The following is a 12,430-nucleotide window of genomic DNA, read 5'->3' as shown; positions in this document are numbered from 1 at the left end:
GTTTCTCCGTGAGGATGTTTCTCTGTGAGGAGGTTTCTCTGTGAGGATGTTTCTCCGGGAGGATGTTTCTCTGTGAGGATGTTTCTCTGTGAGGATGTTTCTCTGTTAGGATGTTTCTCTGTTAGGATGTTTCTCTGTGAGGAGGTTTCTCTGTGAGGATGTTTCTCTGTTAGGATGTTTCTCTGTTAGGATGTTTCTCTGTGAGGAGGTTTCTCTGTGAGGATGTTTCTCCGGGAGGATGTTTCTCTGTTAGGATGTTTCTCTGTGAGGAGGTTTCTCTGTGAGGATGTTTCTCTGTGAGGATGTTTCTCTGTGAGGATGTTTCTCTGTGAGGATGTTTCTCCGGGAGGATGTTTCTCCGTGAGGATGTTTCTCTGTGAGGGTGTTTCTCTGTGAGGAGGTTTCTCTGTGAGGAGGTTTCTCCAGGAGGAGGTTTCTCCGGGAGGAGGTTTCTCTGTGAGGAGGTTTCTCCGGGAGGAGGTTTCTCTGTGAGGAGGTTTCTCTGTGAGGAGGTTTCTCCGGGAGGTGGTTTCTCTGTGAGGAGGTTTCTCCGGGAGGAGGTTTCTCTGTGAGGGTGTTTCTCTGTGAGGGTGTTTCTCTGGGAAGAGGTTTCTCCATGAGGAGATTTCTCTGTGCGCCATGCTGGCCAGTGTTCAGTGTTAGTGTTTTTATCTGTGACACAGTGGGATGGATGGGGTCCACACAGTCATCTATCAACACACAGAGGATGCAGCAAGCGCCGCCACCAACACCGCAGCAAGCACCCTGTCCTGATCTGCTACAGCTGATGCAGGAGAAGGTAGGTCACATGACACTTAGGTTCCAGGTTCTATTGGTTCGAGGGGCGGTCGGGTAGCCTAGTGGTTAAAGTGTTCGCTCGACACGTCAAAGACCCGGGTTCGAATCCCGACATGGGTTCAATGTGTGAAGCCCATTTCTGGTGTCCCCCGCCGTGATATTGCTGGAATATTGCTAAAAGCAGCGTAAAACCAAACTCACTCACTCACTCACTCACTATTGGTTCGCCATGGTTACAAGCATCCTTGATGAGCCAGTATTTTGTTACTAGGGCTGTGATAGCTCACTCGGCTACTGGGGTCGGGTGGGTACTGAGTAGGACCAGGGTACCCACAGGACTACCCGGACCCGTGGTTAGTCACTTGATATATTATTTAATGACTAAAATTAATTAGAACTCTATGGTTACACTACAAGTCACTAATGTTCGCATTTCTTTCAGACTATGCACCCATTCCTTCTGACTTTCATATGTTTGAATAAAGATAAAGCTTCAGTCAATTTCAGTGTATGCATGACCAGATCATTTCAAATGTGTATGTAAATACGTTTTGCTAAGTCTACGGTCAAACTATTCCCCATCTGACATTTTGTACCCATCTCTTGAGGCCAGTAGTGGGGTAGGGAATTAAGTGGTAGGGTACCCGGGTAGTAAATTTAGACTCATCCCAGCCCTAATAAATACGCTTGACCCTTTCGAAACCATAGCCTCATTTTGAGTATTGTTTGAATGGCATAATGCTAATGATAGCTAATCTCTCACGATTAAAAAAATTACGATAACACCAGTATTTGAGCCCGCCTCTGTAGCCCAGTGGATGGAGCGAGAGCCTCTGCCTTGATAGAGGATGGTCGGTTGTTCGATCCCTGGCCTCATCGTACCAAAAAATGTTAAAAGCTGGTACTTGTTGTTTCCCTGCCTGGCGTTCAGCATTAGGGGATGAACCAAGGACTGGTCGGCTGAGAGTCACTGCATTGTATCTGAGTGGGGTATCCACGTTAAAAATTAGGCTTGGTATCTCAGTGGGTAAGCACCGTAAGAACAGCAGTAGTATGGACTAAAACAAGCACTGGCACACACACAAAGACACACACGTGCATGCACATCGCTATAAAAGCGATATGAGCTGAACGTCTAGGTTTGATTCCCAACATTGATACACTATTACAAACTTTATGGTTGTTCGTGTCTACCAGGGGCGGTAGGGTAGCATTGTTGTTAAAGCGTTCACTCGTCACGCTGAAGACCTGGGTTAGATTCCCGACATGGGTACAATGTGTGAAGCCCATTTCTGGTGTCCCCTGCTGTGATATTGCTCGAATATTGCTCAAAGCGGCGTAAAACCTCACTCACTCACTCATTCACTCACTCGTGTCTACTAAGTGGACACATCCTATGTTTGGTGGTCCAGTTGGTTAGTGTGTTCACTTGTCATGGAGGAGGTCTGGGTTTGATTCCCAAGCTTGATGTCCCCAAACCATGACACATATCCTATCAACTGTCCACTAACTCTAACCAAATTCTGTTTCATACTTTCTTCCAGGAGCAAAAAATTCTACAGTTGACAGAAGAAAACAGCCGACTGCGTGTAGGTGAATTTGACGCCTACCGTAAAGAACAGCTGATTCAACAGCTGCAACAGGAGAATGGACAGCTGCAGAATAAACTTCATCAAGAGCCGTCCGTCATCATGGGCGGAGACGTAGATGTCACTTCGAAGCTACTGGTGCTAGAGGCGGAGGTGAACGCCCGGAAGGACGAGGTCGCGTCACTCAAGGAACAGGTAGGTGTCACGGGTGTTCTTTCATATTATGTTCAGTATATACCCCTGGAAAATTATTAAGCACCGCCCCTTCATATTTCCATATTTTTCAAACTTCCGTGTATATGGGTAACTATAGCAACTAAAAGGGTAGCACTTGCTTGATAACGGTGCTAGAACCTACACTGAAACGTCGCTCTTAATTGTAATAAAGAAGTTGTTCATCCATAAATTCTTATTCTTACCTAAAAGGTTAGCAACTGAAAGCATTTACAAAACATATCATTAGATAATCAATTCGGTTTCTGTATTTCAATATGAGTATGAAACTTTGTAAACGAGGTTTTGTTTTGTCATTTAATAAGAAAAGGGTTCAATTAAAAAACTGATTATTTTTTATGGAGATATACAGTAGTTGGTGCTTAGCTGTTGTCCAGGTTCCATATGTGTGTTTCATATATCTTACTACATATTTGTCTGTGGTTTGGGTATTAATTTGCAAGAAATACAAAGTAGAAAGGGTATTATGGTTAGTTTGTATATTGTCGAAGAGGTTTTTAAGTTAATAAAGTTAAAAATAAATGTTATTGATGCCAGTCCAGTATATTTTTTTGTTTTTCATACAAGTTTTCCTTAAACATGTTAAACAGTAAGAAAAAAATGATTGAAAATTTGCTCGTCTATTTTTGTAAATACTATTTTTTTGTGACTGGAATATGAAAATGATTGAGGCTAATTATCATCTACTGTAACCTATTTGGCATATTTCATCAATAAAATCCATTAAACAAGAAAATGATTTGCCTGGCCTAACATGGATAGCATGTGGTTATTTAATGTATAATTTGTTATGAGCACAGCGACAACTGATTGTTTAGCATGTACTAATGATTTGTAGAGGGTATTATTTAGTGTGGTGTGGTGGAATGTGTCGGATACTAATTTTGTTGTTTTGTTTCTACATCACTAAATTGTCATGGAAACAGGCTGTCACAGTTCACTTACCTCATAAAATGACATATATTTTGATGGTAGCAGGACAACATAATACATACCCAGGCATCATCGATATCCATCATCGCTATTGATCGTAAACAACATGCAACTTTTTGCTTTGTAGTACTCAGAAATCCATGTGTAGCTTGTTTTCTTCATGGTTGGGTATAAGGGATTTATTGTCCCACTCAGAAATCCATGTGCAGCTTGTTTTCTTCATGGTGGGGTATAAGGGATTTATTGTCCTGCTCAGAAATCCATGTGTAGCTTGTTTTCTTCATGGTGGGGTATAAGGGATTTATTGTCCCGATTAGAAAAATATTGGGGACACTTTTAAGAAATTTTGGAGGTAAATAAAGTAACACAAAATTCCTTTATTCTGTGTACTTATTCCTTAAATAATTTCCGGTTTCTATTATGAATATTGGGAAATATCTTGCCTTGATTTCTGACCACTAATATCGCAATGCATCAATTCTATGATATATTGTGACGCCCGCAATAAAATCGTAATATTTGAATTGGTCTTCAGGGAAACATGTTGCCTTTACCATGTCCTGTTTGGAGAGATTGGTGTTTTAATCAACCACATGTTGGGGTGTAAGAGATATGATCCAAAGAGTTTAGAATCAGAAGTGTGTTTGTGCTGCATATATAGCATGTGTTTTGGCAGATAGTTGTAGATGCATATATCATGTATGAATTAATATATGTGAGTTATACACCACAAGACAGTCTATAGTTACATTATTTTTTCTAAGGAAGAGAATTAATGGATGTCAACTTCTATATTATGAGGAAACACAACGTTTCGGAGTAAACGCTTACTCCATCATCAGCTGATGAAACGTTGTGTTCTTCATAATAAAGAAGTTGACGTCCATAAATTTGCTTCCTTATGTGCGTGCATCACTTCTAAATGCCATTCAAAGACTTGATTAGTTTTTCTGAGATGGAGATGAACTACATTAACAGTAGTAGTCTATTGTTCCAATAAATATGAGGGGGCACGGGTGGCCCAGTCGTCTAAGGCGCCGCGATTCGCTGTGTAGAGTTGCGTCCCTTGGGCATGCCAGAAACCTATGATTGTGGGTTCGAATCCCGGTTCGCCCCGATTATGTTTCTAGGTTTGTCAGCACCATACCCGTGCTCATGGGTTTCACCGAAGTGGTAAACGTCTAAGACCTGCATCACTTCGGGCTTTCCTCCCACACTAAGCTGACACGCCGCGATATAACTGGAATACTGTTAAAAGCGGCGTTAAACCCAACTCACTCACTCACTCCAATGAATATGTCCCATATATTTGAAACCATTCTTGTCATTACTTTCAAACGTTCCATCAAGAATACATACTGTATATGACATGCAAGTCCAGACAGACATAGTGTCTTTGTTCTTGGCCGACACGAGCCAGCACGCATGTATTGTTTTAGCGGAAGTACTCTACTCAGCGCTAATAAGCGGTGCTATTTGGCATGTTATTGGATTAATGTAAGGTTGGATTAAGGTGAGGATTCTGACAGAAGACATTTCCTTTATATAAATCCACTGATGCTTGAGAGGAGGGGGTGTCGCATTCATATTGAGTTGCATTTTTGGCTAGGGGCCAGCGGTAGCATTCTTATGGAGACGCATTACTTTCACGATTTACAGTATACAGTCAAGCTTTTAGACTCCTGGGCCCTGTTGCACAAAGCGATCTTAGTGCTAAGACTATCGTAAGCCTATGTTTAAGTATGGGAGTTATGATCATCTTAGCGCTAAGATCACTTTCTGCAAGTGGTCCCTGGCCTTCATCAGACACTCTGTTGGTTTTAAACTACAACTCTCGAGATCCTTTTTCAACCATTGCTGTAACTGACTTGAGCTAGGACATTATTACTAATTGTGCATGACGTTGTAGCCCAAGTCAGTTACAGCAATGGTTAAAAAAGGATCTCTAGTAATATGGTTACAAAACCAACAAAGTGTGTCTGTTGAAGGCCGGGAGGCCGAAAACTTGACTGGGTATATTTATGTATTTATTTGAATTCCCCTAAGGGAATGAACACAAAAGAAAACATAGTTTATTTCTAAAAGAAATAAGAATATAGAAGAAATAGTGCACCTCTCTTCTCACATTTTTGATAAATTTGATCTAACATCCAACAATATATTTATTGTTGCCTAATCAAATTTTGGAAGTCAGTGATCTGCGTCTAGTTGTCTATACTTTTGGAAAGACACTAGTGTGATCAGTTAGGATATTTCACAAGGATAAATCATTCCTAATTTCATGGCAACAAATCTTTATCCGTGAACCTCTTTCGGATAACGGCGTGTTGGGTAGCCCAGTGGTTAAAGTGTTTGCTTGTTGGCTGAAGGTCTGGGTTTGATTTCCAACATGGTTACAATGTGTGAGGCTAATTTCTGGTGTCCTTTTCCATGTGTTCCTGGAATATTGCTAAGATGGTGTAAAACCATACTCACTTTTCTAACACCAAAAAGCATCAATCTCTCCAATCTCATTAAAATCAGATCTTAGTTCTCGCTATCGCTAAATAAAGATCTAAGGACATCCAAATAGGGGTCACGTCAGAACGACCTTTCATCCGACCAATCAGAGCGTTACTTACCAGATCATGAAAATGACAGTCGGAATGTGTTTTCTAATCATGCAACCTTGAAAACGTTAATACGCTGTATTCCGAACGACAGTTATGGCCTATACGACTAATTTCGGCAAAATAATCTTCTATCCCTCGCTTCCGTTGGATAAACATTTAAATGGAGGAGCCGTTGCACAGTACGTGGGAAACACTGCCATACAATCGCAACCATATATTAGACATTCTGGAATGTTCGTATGTTCAGTTTTATAAATTTTAATAGAGAACTGTGTCAACATATTTTTCAAGCGTCTGATATGGAAGTCGCCAGGTTGAAACGAGTGCAGTAAAGCTGGTGTCGATATCTTGTTAGTTGTTTCAGTGATCGGTCAAAGCTCGCGAAAGGTTGTCTGACGAGACTCGTAATGAGATGTCCTCCGATCTTTGTTAAGCGGCAGCGAGAACTTAGATCTGATTTTAATGAGATAGCAATCTCTCTGAAGGATATGTCCAAAATGAAATTGAAATCCACTGACAAGGCGACTGTTTGCATTTGTAGCTAAATAACATGAAAGGCGATTCCGGTGATAGTCACTACCATCTTAGACAAGAGCTCAACGAGAAGGTGCGGGAACTGAACAATGTCCGCAATGAGTTGGAGAGGGTTAAGAAAGACAAAAACATCACTTCGGGTTTAGTTACACAGATGCAACGCGACATGTCGAGTAAAGTAAGTGAAGTCACAATGTTACCCTAACAACCATGTTTATTACACTAACAGAATAGCATGTTCCTGTCTATGACTAACCCGTCATTGTCTGTCATTCGAACATCCCATTTATTATTTACCCACCTACTGCTTAATGATTTTTGTCGTTTTGATTTTTTAATTGTTTTTCGTTTGTTACCTACCTACTGCTTCATTACTTTTTGTAAAAAGATTTTTAACTGTTTGTTGCTGTGGTTACATGTGCGCATAAGTTTTCAGTTGTGTTATTCTGTCGGAGTTAAGTCTGTTCAGAATACCAGTAAACATTTAATACATTTGTTGTTAATTTGTTTTCTTTATTCACTACAGAGAGTCTTTTGTGTAAGTTCTTGTTAACTTCTAATTACTCTTTCTGAGAAAAAGCCTGCTGACGACAAAACTGAGAACTTGAACCAAAAAATAATTGACTTAAAATCATAGATTAAAGACTAAGACAGGTCTCGTGATTATTCTTTAGAAATATAGACATATACTCGAAGTGTAACGTAAGAGTGACGTCAGACTACACAGCTTGCATTAATGAATCTCCTCACAGCTTCAGCCATTTCTCCATTCTGTACAAGCACATTTGAATATGCATATCTGATAGGCCATTATATTTTTCTCTTTTTTTTTTCAAATAATATTTTTCATCATTCTCACAGCCTATGCTTTATGGCAAATGCATGCTCGCTTGTAGTATTATAATGTAAAAAAGATGAATATAAGTAATTTGTTCCAAATATAATTTTTTAATATAAATTCCTCACCTTTTCTGCATGATAGATTAATAATGAGTTACCTAGACAATTTGTGCAATATTTCAGTTTTTAATGGTCCGAGTTGTCTTGTAATCCCCCAAGTAGTGTAGACCCCCCTGTGATTAGCCTGCGTGCTGTGGTGGTAGGGCTAATGTGTTTCTGTTCTATTGTAAAGCAAGAGGAGGATGAGGAGGAGGAGGTAAGTGTGAGAGTCTGTGCGGCACATGCAATGGTTTTCACATCTAATTCTTTCATACATTCCTGGTTATATGTCTTGCTATACTTCCAACATTTTTGTTTGTCCTGGAAATAGGCTAAAAAAAATGTAAAAAATATTTGGTTAAAATTTCAATTTATTTGGAATAGAATTAGAAAATAGTAACATGGAAGGATTTTTTGTGTTATGAGTTCAGACACATAGGTATGTGAATTAATTGTGAAGGTAAAATGGCATTAAAAGGGTGGTTGGTTTTCTAACATTTAATCATCTTTCAAATTGAGCGAAATTATTTACATGAATATTATAAAGGGGCGGTCTGGTAGCCTAGTGGTTAAAGCGTTCGCTTGTCACGCCGAAGACCCGGGTTCGATTCCCGACATGGGTACAATGCGTGAAGCCCATTTCTGGTGTCCCCCGCCGTGATATTGCTGGAATATTGCTAAAAAGCGGCGTAAAACCATACTCACTCACTCAATTTAAAAAAAATAATGCTTGATGTTAAAATATGAAGAAACATCCATATGATTTTATTATATTCAAAAGTATTGTTACCCAGAATTATATTTGAAGGGAAAAGTCTTTTTTAACATGTTTACCTTAAACATTTTATGTCCACAGTTTATTATTATTTTTTCGATTTCACTTTGATAAAAATATGAAGAGTTGTTTCAAATGCTAACAATATTTCATGAGCGGGAATTTTTAGATGTGTTGGAAGGAATTAAATATTGGTGGACAAGCTTCTTTTTATTCTTTGGATTTGTTTTTTTTAACTTTTTATCACATATAACCTGGTGCTAGCTTCTTATCTTTGTCACGTCACCTGTATATGTGATAGTTAACATGCAATTTTCACAACGCAATCAGTATGACAATGTATTAATTAACCCACAAATTTAACTTGGTGCAATATAAGATATACTGTCATTGGCATGTGTGTTTATATAACTGATGTATAGAGTTAGTTTGAAGAAATAATTTCACATGAGATTTGGTGTGCTACACTCTGAATGCGTATTCAAGATATCTACCTGCTTGAGAACTCTTGTCAATTTCATGCACATTTCACTATCTGTCACTTGCCTATTTCACTGTCAGCTGATTTGTCTCACTGACTGACTGGGTGTGTCCGTGTGCTATGAATAGCTTACAGCTCTTCAAGCAAGTCGGTGCAACAATTTGCTGTGCAGAGTTGTGTCCCTTAAGTTTACATACCACGTATGATCGTGGGTTCAAATCCTGTGTCGCCGAGATTATGTTTCTAGGTTTGTCAGCAACGTAGTTGTGCTCAGGGGTTTCGCCAAAGTGGTAAACGTCTCAGAGCTGCATCACTTGGGGATTTCCTCCCACATCCAGCGTGATGTTCAAAGCGGTGTTAGAACCAACTCACTCACTGAGTTGGACTGCCGGTATGGTCTAGTGGATAGAGCGTCTGCCCACAGAGAGGAAGGTCGTGGGTTTGATACCCGGCCGCGTCATACCAAAAGACATTAAAAGATGGTACTTGTTGTTACCCTGCCATGCACTCAGGCATTAAAGGTCCAAGGACGGGAGGGACCGTTGCTTATGCTTTCAACCACTGGATTTCCAAGCCAAGACTTGATTATGTACAGGCCTATATGATATACATATAACTGGAATATCGCTGACTGCAGGGTAACAGAACATTCACTCACTCACTCACTCACTCACTCAAACTTTTGTCAAATTGATTAAAAAACAGGAAAAAGATAAACATCAATTTTTCATTCTCCTGAAAGAAAATGACAAAAATGTCATGATCATGAAAAAAACCTTTTATGTATATTAAGTTATATTTAGGTATATTTTTCTAATTATTATTACAAATACGGTATGTTAGAAGAAAAGTAAGATTAGGAGAAAAAGCATGTTTTACGAAAATTTGAATATCATTACCTTATCAGTGTTTCTAGTTATTGATAAAAATATGATAAAGTTTGCATATTGTTTCTGTTCATAAAACATGAGTGAACACAATCATTAAGTCCACTGACATAGTGTGAAATTATACCCTAAAAGGATGCTAAGGTTTTACGTTCTAATTGTGAAAATATTTTTAAAAGGTAAAAAAATATCTAAGGAAGAGAATTCACCTGATGAAGGAGTAAGTATATACTCCGAAACGTTGTGTTCCTCAGTTGACATCCATAAATTATCTTCCTTAAAAAAAAATCTTTTACAAAATGAAAGATTTTTTTAAAAAATTTGTTTCTTGAAAATCAGTATGATCATAGAACAAGGATGGCTGATCTTACTGAAATGTGTGTTGATGTTCCATGATGTCTGTTGATGTTTCGTAATATTTGACACACTCTCTGGTATTACTGATATGTTCGTGATGAGTTATCATAATGTCATCATATTGCAGGATTCATCGATCAGCAAACTCACCCGAGAAATTGAGATGCTGAAAAAGGAGCTCCGCGACCGAGACGTCCAAGTGACCACGCTGAACAACAGGGTAGGCGGCAGCACACAAACACACACTATGCACTTCCGACTCACTTGCGTTTTGATCAACTTGTTCTCGACGCTATATGACTGATTTAATGCTGATGCAACATTAAATTTCAACTTACCCACTAGGGCTGGGACGAGTCCAAATTTACTACCCGTGGGCCCACCCCACTACTACCCAACCCTACCCGGGTACCCACTGTAGGTCTCAGGAGATGTCTCAAAATGTCCGATTGGGAACATTTTTAGGATAGACCAGGCAAAACGTATTTAGACACATGTATTAAACAATCTGGTCATTCATACACTGAAGTTGACTTAAGTTATATCTTCATTCAACCATATGGAAGAAAATCAGAAAGAATTGGTGCATAGTCAGAGAGAAATGCGCGCATTAGTGACTTGTAGTGTAACCATAGAGTTCTAGATAATTTTTGTCAATAAACAATATATCACGTGACTAACCACGGGTCCGGGTAGTCCTGTGGGTACCCGGGTCCTACTCAGTACCCACCTGACCCGGGTACCCGAGTTACCTGTCCCAGCCCTATTACCCACCCATTCTTCTTTCGATCCTAAGTGTAAACATCCTAAGTGTAAATAGCCTAAACAAAGTTGTTCAGATTACCTCAATCTCATTAAAATCAGATACAAGTTCTCGCTACCACCGAGGACATCCCATTACAGGTCAAGTCAGAATGACCTTTCGCGAACTATGACAGACCAATGAAATGACTAACAGGAAGTCGACATTAGCCACTAAGAAAGCTGCTTTCTTGAGCTTTGCCGTACCCATTTCAAACTGGTGACTTCCATTTCAGACTATGCTTTTTAAAGTATTTTGAATAAGTCATACAGTCGTAACAGTTGTTTTGTGTCAAGCTTTGGAGGTTGCATGATTAGAAAACATATTCCGCTAACAATGTAGCATATCAATTTGAATATTTCATTTGTTGTAGGTGTCCAAGTTGAAGGACACATCGACGCCGGTCAGCCGGCCAGGTGAGGACAGATCAGATGTCAGGGAGAAGGAGCTGGTCAGCCTCAGACAGGTCAGTGTTGTTACCACTGTGTCATCTCCTCCTCAATAATAATAATAATAATAAAAATAATAATAATTTGTTTATGGAAATTTATTGTCCAAACCATTGTCTCTTTTCAAAATGATAATTACTATAACAGGTGCTTGGGTAATTCCAGAATGACATTATGAAATTCAGCCTGGAATTTATATTTGAATGACAAGTCCAAGAGTAACTTCCCTTATAACAGAGCTCTCCATTAGGGAAAAACTAAATCTTACGAACAGTGATTGACTTTGGGAGGAATAAAAAATGTTAATTTCATTTGACTTGTGTGAAAACTTTTATCAGTAGATCTTTTGAGCAAATAATAAAAGATACACCTGAACCTCCTCCTGTTACTGATTAGTGATGTAACGATACAGCGATACGGTATTGTATCGTGATACGAGGCCCACGATACAATATATCGATTTACAACCCGTGATACATATGAAACATCACAATACAAGTTATTTTGTTTGATAGGCATTACTTAGAAGTTGACGGATTACAAGGTAGACACAATTTTATGGATAACAACTTCTTTAATACTGTAAAAAGCGACGTTTCAGTATAGATCCTTATACCGTTGTCAAGCAAGGCTTTTTACAGTATTAAAGAAGTTGTTATCCATAAAATTGTGTCTACCTTGTCATTACAAGTTATATTGGTGTGAAAACCAATGATAACAGAAACTGTTCAACCAGCAGCTATGGCAGATTCTGTCGTTTTTCATGGTTGGACACAAATGACATAACGTTCACAATGTCCTCTAGAAATATGTTTCTGTATCTTTGATCTTTGAAATTTAATAACAAATGATTCAGGGATGTTAATCACCAGCTTTGAGAAAGAATATCAGCTTGTGACATAAAAGTACTGTAATGCGATAGGGATCGTATTGCACCAATAGTATCGGGATATGTCTCGTATCGCCACCCCACCGTATCGTAACACCTCTGCTACTGATGCTGTAAGTCAATAATGGCTTCGTCATACTGGTTCCCTGAC

General features: G+C 39.1%; 1 protein-coding gene across 5 annotated transcripts in view; it reads left to right on the top strand.

The window, feature by feature from the left end:
• LOC124137682 (forkhead-associated domain-containing protein 1-like) overlaps positions 1-12,430 on the top strand; it is a 53,499-nt gene that overhangs the window by 17,860 nt on the left and 23,209 nt on the right. For 2 of the 5 annotated variants that reach the window (XM_048391639.1, XM_048391638.1), the window contains 7 exons: positions 684-799; positions 2,343-2,582; positions 6,708-6,878; positions 7,227-7,238; positions 7,833-7,856; positions 10,267-10,359; positions 11,315-11,407. In XM_048391639.1, the coding sequence (XP_048247596.1) occupies positions 684-799; positions 2,343-2,582; positions 6,708-6,878; positions 7,227-7,238; positions 7,833-7,856; positions 10,267-10,359; positions 11,315-11,407 (749 nt within the window). The remainder of the gene's footprint in view (positions 1-683; positions 800-2,342; positions 2,583-6,707; positions 6,879-7,226; positions 7,239-7,832; positions 7,857-10,266; positions 10,360-11,314; positions 11,408-12,430) is intronic. The other 3 variants (XM_046504085.2, XM_046504086.2, XM_046504087.2) reach the window with 3 other exon arrangements.

The sequence above is a fragment of the Haliotis rufescens genome, unplaced genomic scaffold (assembly GCF_023055435.1).
Source record: "Haliotis rufescens isolate VD_foot unplaced genomic scaffold, xgHalRufe1.0.p SCAF_94, whole genome shotgun sequence".
NCBI lineage: Eukaryota > Metazoa > Mollusca > Gastropoda > Lepetellida > Haliotidae > Haliotis > Haliotis rufescens.
This window is presented reverse-complemented; position numbering and strand designations above follow the sequence as displayed.